General features: G+C 38.3%; 1 protein-coding gene across 1 annotated transcript in view; it reads left to right on the forward strand.

Annotated features, from left to right (window-relative positions):
* PAPPA (pappalysin 1) overlaps positions 1–22409 on the forward strand; it is a 302275-nt gene that overhangs the window by 142835 nt on the left and 137031 nt on the right. Inside the window, exon 7 of the mRNA XM_075835544.1 lies at positions 3491–3986. Coding sequence (XP_075691659.1) covers positions 3491–3986 — 496 coding nt within the window. The remainder of the gene's footprint in view (positions 1–3490; positions 3987–22409) is intronic.

Here is a 22409-nt window from a genome sequence, read left to right on the forward strand (position 1 = left end):
TATTGTTCTGGCAGCTCAATTTCTCTACAAGTGCAAAATAGGGCCTGAAACATATTCAAGCAAAATTTGTGTTCTGTTTGCCAATGGGTGCTCTCTTCCTTTTGGGCCCCCACATGTGTCCAGGCAGCGTATTAGGGGATATTTCTGAGCACAGAAGAAACAGGGTGATACATTTAGGGGTGTGTTTATTAATTTTTATGTTCGGTTTACAAAAAAAACTGTCTTTAAAATGACACATTTGTCAGAAAAGGTAATTAATTTTTTTTCATCTGATTTGCATTAAATTCAGCAAAAACCGGTGGGGTCAAAATACTCACTACACCCCTAGATAAATACCTCAAGGGGACTAGTTTTCAAAATGGGATCATTTATTGGGTTTTCTATTGTTCTGGCAGCTCAATACCTCTACAAGTGGACAATAGGGCCTGAAACATTGGGTGCTCCCTTACTTTTGTGCACCGCTGTGTGTCCAGGCAGCGCATTAGGGCCACAATAGGGATATTTCTGAACTCACAAGAAACAGGATGATATTCACAGTGCATGTCTGCATTTTTATGTTCACTTTACAAAAAAAACTGTCTTTAAAATGACACATTTATCAAAAAATTTAATAATTAATTTTTTCACGTGCTTTGCATTAAATCCTGCAAAAAAAAAGTGGGCTTAAAATACTCATGACACCCCTAAATAAACATCTTAAGGGGTGTACTTTTCCAAATGGTGTAATTTCTTGGGGGTTTCTATTATTCTGACACCTATGAGCATCTGCAGTCTCTGCTGGTGGAAAACAATACGTACTTCAAAATGTAAAAACTTATTGTTACATTTGTAAGTCTCCTAAATTGCTAAAAAAAATAGTAATTAAAACTGCTGGCAAAATAAAGTAAAGAGATGGAAATATATATAGGATGACATATTTGTATAGTATGTATGTATATATCTGACATATTGCATTTGAAAATAGGAAAAAGAGACAACTTTTTTTTATATTTTCATAAATTTTTATGTTTTTACACTTTCAGAAATTTTTGTGTTTTTAAATAAATAAACGCAAATCGTATCGGTCTACTTTTACCACCTACATAAAGTACAATATGTGACGAAAGAACAAAGTCAGAATTACTTGGATATGCAAAACCATTACAAAGTTATACTCTGATAAAGTCACATAAACCACATTTCCAAAATCTGACTGGGTCGTTAAGGCCCAAAAAGGCTTGGCCATCAAAGGGTTAAGCAGAGGCAAAGCCTCTCTCATGAACCAATTCTATCTCCTGAAAATTATTGCACCCAGTGATTATATAGGTTGATATGGTGTGAAGTTGGAAATAATATTTCATCTGAACACAGAATTACTTAATATGATTATGCACTCCGTCTCTCTATATTTATAATGTTTATCCATATTTTTTTGTTTTGTTTTTTTCCGACATATGCCTACATTTGAGTTCTAAATATTTATGTGTACAAATCCCACTACACTTTCCATGTACAGATTATCGTGTAATTTAGGGAAAATGTCTGCAATATTAAAATTTTCTGTTTGATGAAGAGAAGCAGTCAATGTCTGGGACACGCTTTTTCCTCATATTTATACAGCTGATATTTTGCTTGTCTGAAATATGTGCTGCAGAGGAATGAATGAGAGTAGTGTATATCGAAGAAGACAAGTAACTTGCCTAATAACAAGATTTGTGTGTTCTCGCTGCTAAATAGTGGAAATGAATATTGAAGGTTTTGAACCTTGCCTTCAGATGACAAACTATAGGAAGATCTATTTTATAGTGTTTCGTGATAGACTCTAGTTAAGACAATACGAAAGAGTGATAATGACAACAAACAAAAGTTAGCACATATTCAGATACATATTTGTTTGACAATCTGTGTTTTGTAATTAAAGAACTCCTAAGCCATCATGCACACGGTAAAGATGTGTTCACGGAGCATGCATGGAAGCAAACAGCGTCTCTGTCACTCTATACTATGGAGTAATCTTCACTTTGTGTGCCGCCATATCGTGCTTCCATATAGCATCATATTATGGACATATTCTCACTTTGAAGGAATGCTCCTAGAAGAGAATATCTTCATAAAAGAAATCTAATAAAGCATGCCATGATTTTTTTTCTATTAGATTCATACTGAGGAAACCAGAGGCATTTGAAGGTACTGTAGGGCCCCATACACCTCCATGCCGTATTACAACTCTGAGCTAGTAATGATGAGAAGTTACCCATCGTACATGCTACTTTAAGATATACACAGTTATACAGGTAAAAGCATGCCTATCATTACAGAAAAAAAATGACAATGACTCCTTGGCACCTGAAAATGTATATTACATCTTAGTGCAGACAGAAATGTTGAGTATAACCTTTATTTTTTGGGTCTATTCACTTCCCTCTCCTCGTTTTTCTAAATGCCTATTTTCTCTCTCCATGCTAACTGTGCTCTATCCAATCAGATGCCCCAATACTGCTCCGCCTGCCATCTCCCCGACATGCTGTTTTACTGAAACAGTGAGGCATTGAGTGCCCGCAGTCATTGAAAGGGTAACTTTGGGTTGCTGAAAGGTGGAGAAGATGCCACTTTCCCCTAAAATGTTTCATAGGGATAAGGAGACTGTCATGGGGTCTATAGAGGATTGTGTGTACCCACTGTGTCACCAAGTGATTCGGCTTGGGGATAATACGGAGAACTAAAGGATCGCCAGGTATTCACCCTTTAACCCTTATACAGAGATCTGGACTTTACTTCTTAGTAAAGTCCCTGTTCGCTACCCCACAGAGTAGTCACCGTTGGCAACGGTCACATAGACAGGAGAGGTATAGAAAAAGCTGACTAAACACAGTGTCTGGTATAGCATAGATCAGGGCAATCATTTGCAGGTAACTGAGGCAAAGGTCAGGGCAGGCGGCACAGGGTCATCAAGGGCAACGAGCAAGATGTCAGGGCAGCACGCATGCACTAGGAAATGCCCAAGATGCAGGAGGAGAGCAGTGGTGATAGAGGCCACTATCAGACAGAAGTGAAGGAGGGATGCGGCACCGGCCAGGATCCAGAGAACGTAGTGGAGAGGTAAGTCTACGTCAGCGGGGAGCGTCGGCTGTTAAAATATGATATATTATAAGTGTTCACATGTACCACTGATTTATTCAACAAAAAAGTTTTAATGATAAGTGCATATGTTGAAAGATCACAAAGACTATAGAATTCTCTACTGCCGGATGTTAAATTAATTTTAAAAGATTTCAGGATGCCTTACTTCAAAGTCATAATACTACAAGTTATGGGAACTAAGTTGCTGAGATGGGTAATTGATCTAGGAATTTATTGTTGTGACCAGATTTGGAGCCAGGAAAGAAGAGTTGGAAAGTACCTCATATGGGTTTGTTTTATGGCTTCTTTTGGATCAACATTGCTTACGGGTCTGTTTTTCAATATTATCGACTATGTAAATTTATGCCTAAATGTTATTTTTGTACTTCAGGACGTCCCGATGTGGAGCAGCCATGTGAAACAAGTGTACGAACATGGAGTCCTGGAGCGAATGGCAACTCTGTGCCTCCTGCTTGTACTGAACCACATGGATGCTATCTGCAGCTGAAGTTTACATACCCAGTGATTCCACAAACTCTTACAATTTGGGTGACATTTGTTACCACAGATTTGGATACAAAAGGAGCTGAGGTGGAAGTTAAAGTCCTTTACGTCAATGGGAAGAATTCATCACTAGGCATTCAGAGTATCTTTTGTGATGTTCCTCTGACCATCAAATTAGACTACATTAAAGTTGAAGTATATGCCATTCAGATCTACACCAAGGACAACCAAATGGAGATTGATGCTGCTATGATCACCTCAGTGCCTAACTGTCCCTTGTGTGCAGACTGCAAAGCAATCCACTACAACGTTCTTCGAGACCCACCTTTTCCGCCTGGTATATCTTCTTTGACCTCCAGCCTTCAGAGAAGGTACATAGACAGGTAGGTTTTTCGTTATTAAAGACCATAATAGTTGAATGTGGTAAATACGCTGAACAATGCACATGCTATCAGAAAATATATATGTAATGTATGTTTAATTCTGGCAATACGAAGTTTGACATGTAAAGACACATGGTATATAGAATATTGAGAAAAAAGCAGCAAAAAGGAGATATAGGATATATACATAGATATAGGATTAAAATTCATTTGAATCTGAGCAGAAGACAAACACAAGGGCTGAGATATTACCGTAGAGTATGGAATCTCAATTCATCATCCCAAAAATATAGTGAATTGATTTAAAATAGTGTACAGGAATTCCACATAGCTGCCTGGGCAGTGAAATCACAAAAAAAAGCAATGAAAAAATCCCATTCCTTATCATGGTCAGCCAACTGATTGATGTATTATAGATCCTCAAAGCAGATGTACCATAGGTTAGTACAGTAAATATATAAAAGTATTTGAAAGCTACAATATATGTGAAGACAAGATGAGGTTCTCCGCAGAGGGGCGAAGTATCTGCTTTATGTGTGGAATCTTAATTTTTGAAGGCAGATGAAGGGGAAAACCATTTGGTTTATTTGGTATGAAGTTTCATCCAGTCAATGTTATAGAAGAATAAACTTTATGTGGTTCAGATGTCTCCCAGAGTGTTGGCAGTATATGCTTCACCTTGAAAATACTTGTTAATACGTCTCTAAAAAAATCTCTATATGTATGCGGAGGCCTATAGAGCAACAGTAGGGCGCCATAGAAGTCTATACGTGCCATAGTACAGCTCCATACAAGCCCTAAATCTTCTGTACTTCTATAGCTGCTTCAACAATATATGGGTATCTTCTGATATTCATTATTTGGAAGTTCTTATAATTTAGACAGTGATCTATTTGGAGCAGAGATTGTGATTTTATAAAAGTTTCACAAATAGGTTATAATAGTTTAATACAAATACACATGATAAATAGGCATTGGCATGAATTCAGTCTTATCCTGTTGTTTTCTTAAGTAACTCTATCCTATGGCATATATGGTTCCTTGCAACCAAATGCTGGTTTTTAGGGGATTCTTGGCTGGCAAAAGAGTTAAAACAGAAAATCCTCTTGTGAGGTTTGAATTCTGAAGAATTCCTAAGAGATGACTTTAACCAAAGGAAAAAAAAATACAGACGGCCCCCAATATTCTCCGAGATTCTTTCACCAGGCTTCAATACAATTTTTTTTTTTATTATTGTAAATGAGTTTCAGACTTGAACTGAAGTTGAAGTAACATAATTACATTCCTTACAAATCAGACTCTGCAGCCCCCTTTATCTTTCTGAAATTTGAGTTGCAAACCCTAACCCAAATACTTTTGACTCACATGTACTTATTTCTCTTGAATGATGCAGTGAATGGCACAGTTTTTTCTTATTGCTTTATCCCATATAGTCTAGACAGAAGAGTAGATTCAAGCTCTTGGGGCTGATTCATCATCTGTAGTAGGAGCCTCCCAACTGTCAGGTAAAGAGGTCCTCTTATGGTTCCGTCTGCACCCCCTATAGATACTTTACTGAGAAGCATTTATTGTCCTATATCATTTGCTTTGATTAATTCCCATCTGATCCCCAAACCTGACACACCATTATTTTACTGATGTGCATGATTAAAAGGATTGTACGAGATCAGAAAGAATATGTGGGTTTTTTTCTAGCCATAGAGCCACTCTTGTCCATGGGCTGTGTCTGGTACTGCCGCTCAGCCCGAATCACTTGAACGGGGATGAATTTGATTACCAGACACAGCCTATAGACATGAGGGGTGCTGTTTCTGTAAAAAAAAAAAAAAAAAAGTAATAGTTCTCTAATACATGCTCACCGAGACATTATCATTGTTTTTCGAAGCTAAACCAGCACTAGATGTGTTCTAACTTTATATTATGTCCTCTATTAAAATTTCGTATTCATCCACTGATCTCAACCATGGCTATAAAGCACCGGGGATGGACTGTTTGTCTGCTTACATCTATATAGAGAAGAATTGAACAATTGAAGACACTAACTGGCGGCAGCAGCACGAAAAATAGTAATGATGAAGAGCTTTATTGTGGACTATGCATTATGCTGTGTGATAAAGGTACAGTCCCATAACGAGTAAAGTTCTTCATCATTATAGGGGTTATATTAGAATAGTTCACAATATCGTACACACGGGGTGTCGTAACAGCAGACAGGGGCAGCCACTGACACATAAAGAAGCTAAATAGCAAAATTAGCATAACACTGTAAGGTGAGCTCCATTCCCATAAGGCCCTTTTACATGGGCCGATGCTCAGGCGAACGGGCGTTCTTAGGAACGCTCGGATCAATTGATGAACAAGCTCGTTTATTGGCTGATCGGATTCTTTCTGTGCCCATAAAAATGGTTGCTAGTTGCCAGCATATTTTCCTATGTAAACAGCTGCTGTGCTATTAACAAGATGCAAATGTATGGTGACGAAGAATTGTATTAACAATCATTCGCGCCCATATTCCTGATCATTGCTCAGTTTGAAGGGAGCAAACGAGCGCCGATTGACATGCTGTATTATCGATCGGTGCTTGTTAATAGGTGGCAAACACGGGCAAATATATTCCCATGTAAAACCACTTTAAATGCACACTCTGATGTTACTTTAAGTCTACTACCTTAGAGGAGCGCCGCCTTGCTTTATTTTCTATTTTCTACATGTCATCAATGTATTTTTTTTGAGTTTGAATTTAAACCCGCTTTAGTAACAGGTTCCTCCACAAGCTTCATTTAAAAAAACACACTCCAATCTATCAATTCATAAATGATAAAAACAGGATGTATGTTAGATAGCATATGTTACATATGTCATATGTTACAGCAGACAGCCTGTACGTCAGCACAAAAAGTTCTATATACCGCCATATAATGCTCTGAGTTTTTCTCAACTAGAAGCAATGTTACAGAATCCAACATCAAAATCTCTGGGTTACCTCTGCATGAAATTGGAAGCTTACGGAGGTACAGTAAGGGCCCAAGTACTTGTATGGACGCCATATTATGACAAGACAATATATAGTATAGTTCCTGATGGTTTCAGGATTTTCAAAGTAATCCCTAACATATGAAAAATGAATATCAAATTTCCATTAATTGTTCATATATTTGCCTCAATTCTTCAATTCATCATATATTTGGCCCTACTAAATACAACAGCAATTGTAGCAGTTTTGCTTCGGCATTGGCATTTCAGAAGTGGTTTACGGTACTGTTCAATATAATCCACCAAATTGCAGTATCCTATAGGTTTTATTGGATGCAGGAATGCTTGATGGATGGCCAACACAATCCTCCCCCATCAATATGTCAAATAACTTGCAGGATTGGGCTGCCGAGCAGTAAAAATACGGCATGATGTCACCACTACATCTGGATAGGTGCCAATTGTTATTAGAATACAAGTAGAAAATATTCAGTAATGATTCTGCTGAAAGCGCAGAGACCGCTAACATTCCAGGAGTTAAGTTACAATGCAGCAGTTCTTCACGTCAGTAAAAACAAGCACAGATATTTTTATGGACACAATCACAGGGTTCATGTAGTCTGTTACAATATAATAGAGTAGACACAATTACTATCAACATCAGGCTCGATATAGCTTAAGTATACAGTAAAAGTACAAGACAGCTTCATTAGACTACATGATTCCGGTCAGTTTGGTCCTCAGCTGGAGTCCTCCAAAGGGAAATTTTATAGAACCAATGATGTGGTATCCTGGTGCTTCTACCCCTGGGGAACCTATTTTATCCTATCCCCATATTTTATTATATCCCCATAGGGATGAGTTGTTTTTTTGGTCTGTAACAATTATTGCAGCGCTTGTAAAAGGATCATCCTCATTTATGTCGTTTGGTTATAGACATCACAAGACATAGATACATTTTACATGGGTGTGACGTGTGTCTGCATCATCCCAAATTCACAAAAAGTATTTAATTTATCGATTTTTAGTTAGTCCTACCTAAAAATCTTATTAACAAGAGCTTTGTACAAATCCCCAGGTACCACATAGGAGGGAGACAAAAGTTGGACTGGCTCTGCAAATGACTAGGGTCCTTCTTCAAGCCTGACACCATCACTTTCTTCTAGGGTTTATCAACAGAATTTACAATACAATTATAGTACGCATATTTATGTCGCCATACATGAAAGATTATTATTTATTTTTTTGGTGGGTGGATTATAGTTTAAACTAAACTTTAAAGGTAAAGTGTTACATCTATACTATCAATGCAAAATTTTGGAACCATGACCCTTGGTCATAAAAGGGATATGTACTACAAGAATTCGAGATACAACACAATTTTTAGGCATGTATTATCCTAATATCGCGCCAATATATAAGCTAGTTTATGGTGTCTAGACCTCAAACCCTCTAGCTCACTAAAACTATGCCAACACACAAGTATATACTAGTACATACTAACTAGTATTTTGGTTTTAAACTAGCCAAATAGTACTCATAAATGTCAGCCAGTGCCTGCATAAGTTTAAACTACTACCCTGATAATACCAAAAATGAAAAAATGTGTAAAAACCTGCCATAAAAAGATATACGTTTATTATATTTAAAAATATATATAAGAAAACACACAGGGTTAAAAAAGTGAGACAGCAAAATGACTACAGCACAAATAAGAACAACAATCAGAAGTATACAGAAGTAAATAACAAATGGTAATGGATAACAGACACCATGGAAGTAAATAGTCAGAAGAAATGCATAAATGTGAAGGCAATTGCAAATAGTAAAATACAATGCAGTATATGATCCATGAAATAAAGTGCCAAGTGCTACACAGACCATTAAAAATGATAAAGCAAATAGATACATAAGTGAACAGTTGCGCAAGCCTTCTACCCTGATAACTGCCAACCAAAGTTTTCTAAACTGTCTTAATGACGTTGCCTCTTTTTACCCCATTTTTTTCAAGTCTAACTTGTGTCACGGTATGTGATAATAACTTTAGAATTGTTTTACTTATCCAAGTGATTCTAAGATTGCTTTGTCGTGACATATTGTACTTTATGTTAGTGGTAATATCTTTTATACATTCGGTGTCTATTTGTGAAAACACCAAAATGTAGAGCTAATTTGAAGAAAATATCATTTTTCTAAATTTAAATGTATCTGCTTGTAATACAGATAGTTATAACAAACAAAATAGTTACAACTTCACATTTCCCATATGTCTACTTTATGTTGTCATCATTTTTTGAATGTCCTTTTATTTTTCTAGGACGTTTACAAGGTTTAGAACTTTAGCAGCAATTTCTCACACTTTCAAGAAAATGTTCAAAAAACAATTTTTTTAGGGATCAGTGCAGGTCTGAAATGACTTTGAGGGGCCTTTATATATTAGATAACCCCCATAAATCACCCCATTTTAAAAACTGCAACCCTTAGAGTATTCTAAACTGCATTTAAAAAGTTTATTAACTCGTTAGGCGTTACACAGGATTTAAAGCAAAGTGGAGGGGAAATTTACAAATGTCTTTTTTTTTTTTTGCACAACTCAATATTTTTTTGCCCAAATTCTGCAGTTTTTAGAAACAACGCACATGTGGCCCTAGTGTGCTACTTGTTTGAATTACCCGCCTCAGAAATGAAGGAGTACCTCGTGAATTTGTGACCTCCTCTTGATTAGAATATATTAAAGGCATATGTCAGGTTTGAAGTGGTCTTGTGGTGCCAAAATATAGGAAACACCCCAACAGTACACCATTTGGAAACTCCCAGGGAATTAATCTAAGGGTGTAGTGAGCAATTTGACCCCACCGAGGCTGTAAAAAATAAAATCTGAGTTTTTTCACACAAACTACATGTAGCTCAGATTTTTTAATTTTCACTATTTGTAAAGCAATTTCTCCCGATTATGGCAATACCCCATATGTAGTCATAAATTGCTGTTTGGAGACACAGCAGGGTTTAGAAGGGAAGGAGTGTCATTTGGCTTTTGGAGTTCAAATTTTGCTGGAATGGTTTTCGGTGCCATGTCACATCTGCAAAGCTACTGAGGGACTAAAACAGTGGAGACCCCCAAAAATGACTCCATTTGGAAATATTAATTCCTCATGGAATCTAACTAGGAGTATACTGAGCATTTAGACACCACAGGTTATTTGCAGAATTTATTAGAATTAAGCCGTGAAAATGTAAATCTTTTTCATTTTTACAAGTGATAAAAGAGAAAAAAGCGCCCTAAAATTCATAAAACAATTTCTCCGGAGTACGGTAGTACCCCATATGTGATCATTAACTGCTGTTTGGACACATGGCAGGGCTCAATATGACAGGAGCAGTATTTTGCTGGATTGGTTTTTGGGGGCCATGTCGCTTTTGTAGAGCCCCTGAGGTACCAGTACAGTGTAAATCCCTGAGAAATGACTTCATTTTGGAAATCACACCCATCAGGACATTCATCTAGGGGTGTACTGAGCATTTTGACCCCACAGTTGTTTCCTAGATGTTATTAGAATTAGGCAGTGAAAATGAAAAATTTAATTTTTCCCAATAATATGTAGTTTTAGCTCCTAATTTTTTATTTTCACAAGGGGTAATAGGAAGAAAAAGCACCACACAATTTGTTACTCAAATGAGTATGGCGATAACCTATATACGGCCCTAAACGGCCATTTGGGTACATGGCAGGGCTCAGAAACTAAGGAGCACCATTTGGCTTCTGGAGTGCAGATTTTGCTGGATTGGTATTCGAGTGCCATGTTGCATTTGCAAAACTCCCTGAAATACCAGAGTACAGTTGGAGCCCCCAAGAAGTGACCGCATTTTGGAAATTACACCCATCACAAAATGTTTTATTTGCCTGGACATACGACAAGGCTCAAGAGTGAAAGAGTCCCATGCGCATTTGAGGCCTATTTTGGTGATTTTCACAGCATTGCCACACAGCTGCAGGGCTCTGAGGTCAAACAGTAAAAACAAAACCCAAGAAGTGACCGCATTTTGGAAAACTACAGTCCTCAAGTCATTTATTAAGGGCTGCAGTGAGTATTTTTATTAGAAATTAATATGCGGCAAATGATGCAAAAATTACAATTTGACACTGATATGCCATTTTAGTGCACAATATTTTGTTCCCAGCTTGTGCCACTGAAGATAAATACCTTACAAACTATTAAGCGCGTTCTCTCGGGTATGGGAATGCAATATATGTGGAAGTAAACTACTGTTTGGGAACACTGTAGGGCTCAGATGGGAGGGAGTGTCATTTGGATTTTGGAGCGCAGATTTTTCCTGGCAGTAGTTTTGTTTGTGGTGTTACTGGTTTTTCCATTTATAATGTGGGGGCATATGTAAGCTGTACGGAGTACATCAGGGTATAATAGGAGGGTATAATAATGCGGTAAATAAATAATAATAAATAATAATTCACATTTCTGTGGCCAGTGTCGCACTGATAAATGGTGCCCAATCTTATCCCCCTTTTGGTACACACACTAGCCTTTTTTCAACTGAGCTGTGTGAGGGCTTATTTTCTATAATTTTATGGTACTATCTTGGGGTACATGCGACTTTTTGATCTGTTTTTATTCTATCTTCTGAGAGGCGTGGTAACCAAAAAACAGCAATTCTGTTATTGTTTTTTATTCTTTTTTTTCTGGCGTTCACCGTGTGCTGAAAATGACATATTTACTTTATTCTGCGGATCGATACAATTAAAGTGATACCAAATATAGTTTTTTTTTATGTTTTACAGCTTTTGCACAATAAATTCAGTTTTTATACAAAAATCATATTTTTTTTTTATTGCCATACTCTAAGATTTATAACTTTTATATTTTTGCATCAAAAATGCTGTGTAAGGCCTCATGCACACGTAGCATTCCACCCGTATTTACAGACCCGTTTTCTCTGCACTAATCTGCAGCCCCTTCTCTCTATCAGTGCTGGAAAGAGAGAAGGGGCAGCCCTTTCTGGCAGAGTTTCCGCAGCGATTGTAAGTAAAAGAGGTTCACATGTACCGTTGTCTTGGTGACACGTCCCTCTTTTGACATCCAATCCGACCTCCCTGGATGATGCTGCAGTCCATGTGACCGCTGCAGCCTGTGTTTGGCCTGTGATTGGCTGCAGCGGTCATATGGAATGAAACATCATCCCAGGAGGCCGGACTGGAGGAAGAAGCAGATAAGTTAACTTTTAGGGCGGGTTCACACATGGCGGAATTGCACTTAAATTCCGCTGCGGACACTCCGCAGCGTTAATCCGCAGCGGAGCCGTTTCTACATTGACTTTCACTTTAATTTAGCAGTGTTCGTTTACACGATGCGTACAATTCCGCTGCGGAGCATAGGCTGCGGAGCGGAATTTGGTGTCCGCAGCATGCTCTGTCTGTTGCGGAGCAGTGGCGGACTCATGGCGGAATTTCTCCATTGACTTCAATGGAGATTCAAAGTTCCGCAATGAAGTCCGCAGCTGTCATGCACATGTCATGTGTGCTGCGGATGCGTCTTGCTTTTTTTACTTGACATTTCTTCATTCTGGCTGGACCTATGTATTTCTAGGTCTACAGCCAGACTGAGGAAGTCAATGGGGCTCCCGTAATGACGGGAGCGTTGCTAGGAGACGTCAGTAAATAGTCACTGTCCAGGGTGCTGAAAGAGTTAAGCGATCGGCAGTAACTGTTTCTGCACCCGGGACAGTGACTACCGATCTCAATATACATGTATCTGTAAAAAAACATATAAGTTCATACTTACCGAGAACTCCCTGTTTCTGTCTCCAGTCCGGCCTCCCAGGATGACGTTTCAGTGTAAGTGACGGCTGCAGCCAATCACAGGCCAAGCACAGGCTGCAGCGGTCACATGGACTGGCGCGTCATCCAGGGAGGTCGGGCTGGATGCCGAAGGAGGGACGCGTCATAAAGACAACGGGCGGTAAGTATGAATTTCTTTTACTTTCACTAGGGAAAGTGCTGTCCCTTCTCTCTATCCTGCACTGATAGGGAGAAGGGAAGCACTTTTCCCGCAGTCCGCAGCAGCTAGTCCGCATCAATTTTCTGCACATTTTGTGCAGATCCGCAGCCGTAATCCGCAACCCGGATTAGGTGCGGCATTGATGCGGACAGTTGCGGAGGAATTCCGCCATGTGTGGTCATGCCCTTAATACTATTAACTCCAGCGGTAGTCACTGTCCCGTGTGCTGAAAGAGTTACTGCCGATCAGTTAACTCTTTCAGCACCCTGGACAGTGACTATCCCCTGACGTCGCCTAGCAACGCTCCTTTAATTACGGGTGCACACATGTAGCCATCCGTAATTACAGGAGCCCCATAGACTTCTATGGGCCTGCCCGTGCAGATATTACGGCTTTTACGTTCGTGTGCATGAGGCCTAAGGGCTTGGTTTTTTTGCGTGACAAACTGTAGTGTTTAATGGTACCATGGCACTTACCGTGTGGGATAAATTATAGTTTGGGTTGTTACGGATGCAGCTATATCAAATATTTATAGTTTTTTTTAATGTTTTTTTTTCCCCGAAATAAGAGATTATTATTGGAAAAAAGGCGATATTTAGTTTTTGAACTGATCTTTTAACAAAAATAAATACATTTCTGCAACATTTATTTGTATTTTTCTCTAACTTTTTCTTTAGTCCTACTAGGGGACTTGAGGGTCCATTTGTCTTATCGCTGTTATAATACACTGCAATACTTATATATTGCAGTATATTATACCTGTCAGTTTTACACTGACAGGCAGCCTATAAGGTCCCGCCCCTGGCAGGGCGTAATAGGCTTTCATAGATGGCAGACCTGGAGGTCATTGTTTGGTTTCCGGTTGCCATAGCAACCATCGGCACTCCGCGATCGAGTTGCAGGAGACGCCGATGGTGTTCCTTGAATGTCGTGGCCGCTATTGACCGCGGCATCTAAAAGGTTGATCGGCAGGGACTACCGCGATTGGTCCCTGGGGAATGAGATGTGATAACTGCTGTCCAAGACAAAAGTTGTTACAGCTTATACATGTTGTAGAGGGGAAATGGCGCAGGGTTAAAGCTGTGACGTACTATCAGCTCGACGTAATAGTACTGAGTGAAGCGCTAAGGGGTTAAACTACAGAGAACTATTTACTGTTATTATATAATTATATAATATAGTACGATAACAAGGAGACATTTTTTCATAAAAGTGGATACTGAATTGGTAAATTACATTTGTAAAACAATTCTACAATTTGTTCTTGTTTTTACTTAATTTAGATATATTGACTCCGCGTTTTTATTTATTTAAGGCCGGTTTGAGACGGCATCCTTATTGTAGCCGCCACACCTGGACCCCTGACAATTCTACTAAACGAAGCCTAAATCACTGTAATGTTTTATGGCAATCTAAGTTCTAAGTAGAACTGCGGGAGGTCCGGGTGTTGCAACCGTAGTACATACCTCACATTTTTAACAATTTATTTGTCTAGGTGGTCTTTTGCTTTTGCTAGGTTTTCAGTTTGAATTAAAATTTTTGGCTGCCTTCACTGGCCTGAGAAACCTCAGAATATAATAATCAATAATTGATGGTTCACATTGTTTTTGGAACAACTTCTATTTAAACTGCCATCCGCGTGAAGATCTATGTTGGAGATCATCAGATAACTGCCAGATAGTCTGCAGATGATTGACCATTTGATATCTGCATGCTTTCAAGATATATTTTGTTATAAGTTTGCTTTTTTTAAAGTGGCAATCTTCTTATATGTTAAAAAAAACATGGACCCCCAATTACTAGAACAAAGGGTCTTTCATAAAATTTCCAAGCACTCTATATCTGAATATCTAAGCTAGTAGCAGCGGAGCTCACCGAACTAAAAACTGAAGGGTCACCAGCCTACAGACCTCGCCGATGTCAGAAGATTGTTAAAACAGGAAGTTCATTGAATAATTCTAACGGATTGCAGCAATTGGAGATTTTTATTTTTTTCTGCGGGGAGTGATTTTCCTACAATCCTATTTTTATGACAAAAACATTATGACATTAATGACACTATCTAAAATTATGACATCATGTGCCTAATATATACGTCATACGGTATACTTGTGTGTGTGAAGCCATCAGAATATTTTTACATAAACACTGTGCCTCGATCTAAGGTGATCCCAGGAGTAATATAACATTGCAAAGCCTTTTCTGAGGCACGACTGCAGAACTTTTTATTTTACTAGGACTCCATCAAACAAAATGGAAAAGACTTTGAACAGTAGGGAATCTTCCCAGAGTGCAATGACAACTCTTTCAGGAAATAAAAAATATCCCTGCAGAACAGCGCAAGAACTTGGCTCTCTAGCTTAAATGGGTTTGCCCATCTCAGAAAGTGATGGCATACCTCCTGGACCCGTGATGAATGCCGCCATTGTGGCTGATCCTATTCTTTAGCAGTGGGGGTGGGTGCTTGTGAATTGTGTAGATTGGATACAATTGTTTCAAACCTTTACTTTGTAAAAAGTATTAGTTTTGTACTGAGCATGTTGATGAATTGAGCAAAAAACATATTAGAAATTTGCAGATTTTTTTATTGTAACGTGAATTCTTTGAAATTATTTGGATTTCTGCATTGATTACTAATAAAATGTGGTCTGATTGTTAGCTAAGTCACAATTTTAGATAAACACAATGTAACTCAACTAAGAACACACAAACAGTTGTACTGTTCATATCTTTTTATTGAGCACATTGAGTAAATATCCTCAGTGCAGGAAGAATAAGTAAGTGAACCCTTGAATTTAATAACGTTTAGATCCCCTTTAGCAGCAATCACCTTCACCAAATGATTCCTAACGTTGAGTAGGAATATTGTACTATCCCTCCCTGCAAATATGCTGCAGTTTATCAATATTTCTGGGATGCACAGCTCTCTTCAGGTCATGCCACAGCATCTCGATAGGGTTAAGGTCAGGACTCTGACTTGACCGTTCCAAAACTCAAATCTTCTTCTTTTTTAATCATTCTTTAGTTGATTTACTTGTGTGCTTTGGGTCATTGTCTTGTATCACCCAACGTCTCTTCAGGTTTATGTCATGGACTCCCGCCCTTACATTCTCCGGTAAAATGTTTTGATACATCTAATTGTTCCCTTAATGATCAGGCCCTTGCGTATCAGGCTTGTAGAAGGACCCTCTAGTCTTTGGAGAGCCAGTGTGATCTTTGTCTCCCTCCTATGTGGTTTCTAGGTATTTGGTAGAAAGCACTTGTTAAGAAGCTTTAAAGTAGGACTAACTAAAAATGAAAAGATGAAATGCTTTTTGTGAATTTTGGATAATGCGGACACATGCCCCACCCATGTAAAATGCATCCTTGTCACTGTCTCTTATTTTCTCTATAAACAAACTACATGTATGAGGGCTGTATCAGGGTACATGTATCTGGGTTCTACTCTGAAGTCTATGAGGTGACATCCTTTTACAAGCGCTACCAAAAAATATTACAGACACATGGTCCAAAAAATAACTTGTCCCTATGGGGATAATAGGTTATGGGTACCCCAAACCATGATGCTGCCTTCACCATGCTTCACCGTTGGGATGAAGTTTTGGTGTTGGTGTTCAGTGTTTTTTTTTTCCTCCAAACATAGCATTGTGCATTTGTGCTAAAAGTTCCACTTTTGTCTCATCTGTCCATAAAACATTTTGGCAGCAGCATTGCGGAACATTTAGGTGGCCTCGGGCAATCTACAGATTGGCCGTGATGATTTTTTTTGTACAGCAGTGGCTTCCATCGTGGTATCCTTTCATGAACACAATTCTTGTTTAGTGTTATTCTAATAGTGGACACATGAACAAAGGTTTTTGCCGTTTGTGAAGTCTTCAGTAGGTCTTATGCTGTTACCCCTGGGTTCTTTGTCACCTCTTTCAGGATTGCCTGTTGGTCACTTGGAGTGATCTTAACATGATGCCCACTTCTAGGGAGTGTAGCAACTGTCCTGTTTAAAACATCTTCTGGGGTCTTCTGAAAGTTGTTTGCCTCGAGGCATGGTTCACACTGAACAATCATTCTTGAGAATAACAGATTTGTCATTGACTGGGCAAAGCACCTGTGTAACCTGCAATTCCAATCTCATTAATTGAAACCTTTTTGTCAATTAGATCTTGGAGAAGTCATAAAAAGGGGTTATTAACAAATTAAACATTTAGGGCATATCCACAGGATATGCCCTAAATGTCTGATAAAGGTGCGTCCCATCTCTGGGATCTGCACCCATGTCGAGAACGGAGGTCATACGACCCCCTTTCACCTGGTGAGGCGGCCGCTTGCTATAAATTCTAGACAGGGACACGTTGTGCATATTTTAGGAAAAGTTTGGTTAAGGTGAATGCTGCTAAAAGGGAACTACAGGTTATTAAAATTCAAGGATACACTTACTTCTGTGTTTCACTGGATGAATACCAATACTTCTGTATTGTGTGTTATTAGTTTAGTTAGATTGTGTTTGTCTACAATTGTGACTTAGATAACAATCAGACAAGTTCACTTGCTTTTTACACAAAACTTGAAACCCCTTGAATGACGTTTAAGTATTCTGTATTATCTAGCTGTACACATTGTAATTTTATGATTTTTATGAATTAATACACATACATCTTTTAACGACAGTATCTTTTCTGGATATTTCTTGAGATATCTCAATATTTTCTTCTAAGAACATAAATAAAATAGATAAACATCATATCCTGCACCTGTTCTGTAAACAACATCATAAGAATATCCCATTCACTAATTATTATTTGCGCTTGTTATGAAAACAAAAGACAAAAGTAATGAAAACCATTCTGATGGAAAGGCAGAGCTTGAAGGGGAGGGGTGAAAATGTTGGACCGTGTCCTAAACTGACCTCAGCAGAGCTGTAATAAGAGATTCTGGTAAACGTAAAATGAAAAATCCCGAGGGAGCCCGAGAGTAAGAGAGGGAAAGAAAAGGAGGAAAGAGAAGCAGATAGATCATGAGGAGTATAATATCCTGTGAAATTGAAAGCAGCCGCTATTATCAGAGTAGAAAGAAAACTTGAATGTGATGTAACGTAATTCTTTTATCAATCAGCTCTGCTTTGCAAATAGAAACAACATTTTAAATGAGCGCATTCTATTTCAGCAGAATGGAAATCTTTACTATAGAACCAAAAATATGTATTTCATTACTACAGCTAAATAATAGTAGATACTGTATGTTATTATTTACAGTACCAGCAATAATATTCAAGAGGTTAAACACAAGTTAAAGAGGTTGTAAAGACTATAAAATTGGTCGTCTATTTTTTACACAGCGCTACTTTGTCTATTGCATGTGTCTGCATTGCAGCTCAGCCCATTCACTTCAATGGGGATGAGAAGCGATACCAGATACAGTCCTTGGACAAGAAGGGCGCTGTTTCCTAAAGAAAATCTAATCTAGTTTACAGGAGCTAACGTATGGCTAACGTATATTGATGATGTATAGATTAGGTATGGTTCTGGACAAAATCCACAAAGGGTTAATCCAGCCTCAATGGCATCATAATATAACTAGACAGTTGTTGTTGTTTTTACCAACTTTTCTTTTCAATTTAGGAATCTCAAAGTTTTGTCCAATTTTTTTAAAACTTTATTAACTTCTTAGATAATTTTCTTAATAAAATATATGACATTAAGTATTTATTTTTATGATACAAACTGTGCCATAAAGCTTCTGGGCCCCAATGCAATATCTGTTACTGTGTGCACCACCTACCATTAGCCCTTTATTATTGTAATGTCTTCCCTGGTGGCTGAGCGGCCTTTGGGCCCCCTTAGGCACCAGGGCCGATTAAATAAGAGAACAAACCTTTAGTTTAGTGTTGCCCATTCCTGTGCCTGCACAGAATGATATGCAGCAATAAGCATTATTTTACTTGCCATTATTTTACCCTCATGGGTATTGTAATGTCATCTGTATGGGCCTGTAATGCAGCACATATAGTGGCTACAAATCTGTATTACTTTAATCTTCTAAAAAAGCAATGCAAACCGGTGTTTAAAATGTTTATTTTTTATTTTCATGTTTTCCGTTCCTCCAGGGGGGCACTATCTACAGTGGGTTCTATGAGGGGCACCATCTACAGGGGGCTCTATAGCAGCAATATCTACAGGGAGCACTGTGTGTGTGTGTGTGTGTGTGTGTGTGTGTGTGTGTGTGTGTGTGTGTGTGTGTGCGTGTGTGTGTGTGTGTGTGTGTGTGTGTGTGTGTGACACTGTATGGTGCTGTTATAATTAGAGGCGCAGTGTATGGTGCTAATATATTTAGGGGCGTAGCGTGGGGCACCATGAACATTTTATATTCATTTATAGGTACGGAAATGTTTGAAAAGTGAGACGCTGAAGACATCTGAGTGGCAAACTGCAGAAATGGGCCGTGGCAGAGGGAAGTCGTCATTTGGTCTGGACCAGATGGAGAAGAAAAGGGAAAAAGATTGACTCCAACCTGAGAAGACGTCACCTGTGAGTCACTCAATGTAAATATTTATTCTACCTCTAATCAGTACTGTAGTCACTATGATCTGCAGTGAGATGATGGGTTGATGGGTGGTATGATATTTTTTTTTGTGAAACAGCAACTCCCAGCATATCTTTACCATTGTTTGGGCAATACTTGAAGCTTAACACCTACTAAGACAATTGGGCCAATACATGCATTATAGCAAACGAAATGAACTGTGTGACATACGAATATGAACACCTATATAAGAAATCACACATGAACCATTTCTAGAGAAAAATAAACAATATTTTAAAACATAGTTAAAATAGTTAAAAACAAAGTACATTAGTAGTAACATTACCCATGAAAAAGGAACCCCAGCATCATATAATAAAGTTCAAATAGCTTAGTTCTGGTGCTGCATTCATGTACTGAGCTTGGTTCTGGTATTGTTTTTATGTACTGAGCTTTGCTCTGGTGCTGTATTTATGTACTGAGATTTGTTCTGGTGCTATATATATGTACTGAGCTTTGCTCTGGTGCTGTATATATGTACTGAGCTTGATTCTGGTACTGTTTTTATGTACTGAGCTTGGTTCTTGTGCCATATATATGTAATAAGCTTGGTTCTGGTGCTGTATTTATGTACTGAGTTTTGTTCTGGTACTGTATTTTTTGTACTGAGCTTAGTTCTGGTGCTGTATTTATGTACTGAGCTTTGTTCTGGTGCTGTAGTTATGTACTGAGCTTGATTCTCGTACTGTATTTATGTACCGAGCTTGGTTCTGGTGCCATATATATGTACTGAGCTTGGTTCTGGTGTTTTATTTATATACTGAGTTTGGTCTGGTACTGTATTTTTTTTTACTGAGCTTAGTCCTGGTGCTGTATTTATGTACTTTGCTTGGCTCTGGTGCTGTATTTATGTACCGAGCTTGATTCTGGTACTCTATGTACTGAGCTTAGTTTTGGTGCTGTATTTATGTACTGAGCTTGGTTCTGGTGACATATATGTACTGAGCTTTGTTCTGGTGCTGTATTTATGTACTGAACTTGGTTCTGGTGTTGTATTTATGTACTGAGCTTTGTTCTGGTACTGTATTTATGTACTGAGCTTAGTTCTGGTGCTGTATTTATGTACTTTCTTTTGTTCTGGTTCTGTATATATGTATTGGGCTTTGTTCTGGTGTTGTATATATGTACTGTGCTTGGTTCTGGTGCTGTATATATGTACTGTGCTTGGTTTTGGTGCTGTATATATTTAATGAGCTTGGTTCTGGTACCATATTTATTAATGTGCTTCTTCCAGTTCACATAGTGAATATCCATGCCTATGATGCTGAATGTGCACAAATAGGTCTATAATTGATGAGTGTAATATAGCACCATCTACAGGTATTATTTATCTGCATGTATACACTGCAGATTTTATGCAGCATGTGATCAGGATTTTTATAAATCCTATATACTTGTATTAAACAGATTACCATAACATGTGATCATATAAATGTAATTGTTTTTCTTTCTTTGCTATCTGTCCTCTATCACCCTATAGTGTGTGTGTGTGGAGGCGCCGGTTCACTGGTGCCTCAGGCAGCAGAAGGTTTAGGTGCACCCCTGGGTACATAAGACTTTTTGATAACTTTTTAATCCATTTTTGCGGGAGCTTAGGTGACCAAAATACAGCAATCAGGCAGTGTTTTTCAACATTCCCAAGCCAAGTACTCTGCCCTCAAATAAATGACATCATAGTACCCCGAAGGCTAAAATCATACACTGTGTTTCACCTAAATGATACTAGGGCAGTGCGAGACACGGGAGCAGATTTTTGGTCTTTTTCAAATTGAGCCAGAATTCTGACGTAAACCAAGCCAACCAATAGGTGGTATAAGGAAGAAAACCATCTGAGTGGTTTTTGGAGAGAGTGAGGGAGCTCCCTATCTCCCCCACCGACACCCGGCGATACGATCGCCGAGTGTCTGCGTCTCCAATGGCAGCCGGGGGCCTAATAAAGGCCCCCAGGTCTGCCTGGAGCGAATGCCTGCTAGATCATGCCGCAGGCATGACCTAGCAGATGCCTGTCCATTTTAAAAGGACAGGCAGTAATACACTGCAATACAAAAGTATTGCAGTGTATTATAATAGCGATCGGATGATCGCATATTAAAGTCCCCTAGTGGGACTAGTAAAAAAGTTACAAAAAAAGTTTAATAAAGTTAATGAAAAAAAAATTTGAAAAAAAAATGAAAAACCCACTTTTTCCCCTTACAAACTGCTTTAGTATTAAAAAAGCAAAATAAAGTAAAAAAAGTTACACATATTTCGTATTGCCGCGTCCGTAACGACCCCGACTATAAAGCTATTACATTACTTAACCCGCACGGTGAACAACGCAAAAAAAAAATTTAAAAAAATTTGATTAAAAAGTGATCAAAAAGTCGCATCTACTCCAAAATGGTACCAATAAAAACTACAAGTCGTCCCGCAAAAAAAAAAGCCCTCATACAACTGCATCGGTGAAAAAATAAAAATGTTACGGCTCTTCAAATATGGAGACAAAAACATAATTTTGAAAAAAATATTTGTTTTTACTGTGTAAAAGTAGTAAAACATACAAAATCTATACAAATTTGGTATCGTTGCAATCGTAACAACCCTCTGAATAAAGTTATTGTGTTATTTATACCACACGGTAAACGACGTAGATTTAGGACGCAAAGAAAGAGTGGCGAAATTTCAGATTTTTTTCTATTCCCCCTCAAAAAAAGTTAATAAAAGTTAATCAATAAACAATATGTACCTCAAAATGGTGCTATTAAAAAATACAACTTGTCCCGCAAAAAACAAGACCTTATACAGCTAAAAAGTTAATGCTCTTGGAATTCGACGATGGAAAAACGTAAAAAATAGCTTTGTCATTAAGGTCTAAAATAGGCTGGTC

The sequence above is a fragment of the Rhinoderma darwinii genome, chromosome 8, assembly GCF_050947455.1.
Source record: "Rhinoderma darwinii isolate aRhiDar2 chromosome 8, aRhiDar2.hap1, whole genome shotgun sequence".
Taxonomy (NCBI): domain Eukaryota; kingdom Metazoa; phylum Chordata; class Amphibia; order Anura; family Rhinodermatidae; genus Rhinoderma; species Rhinoderma darwinii.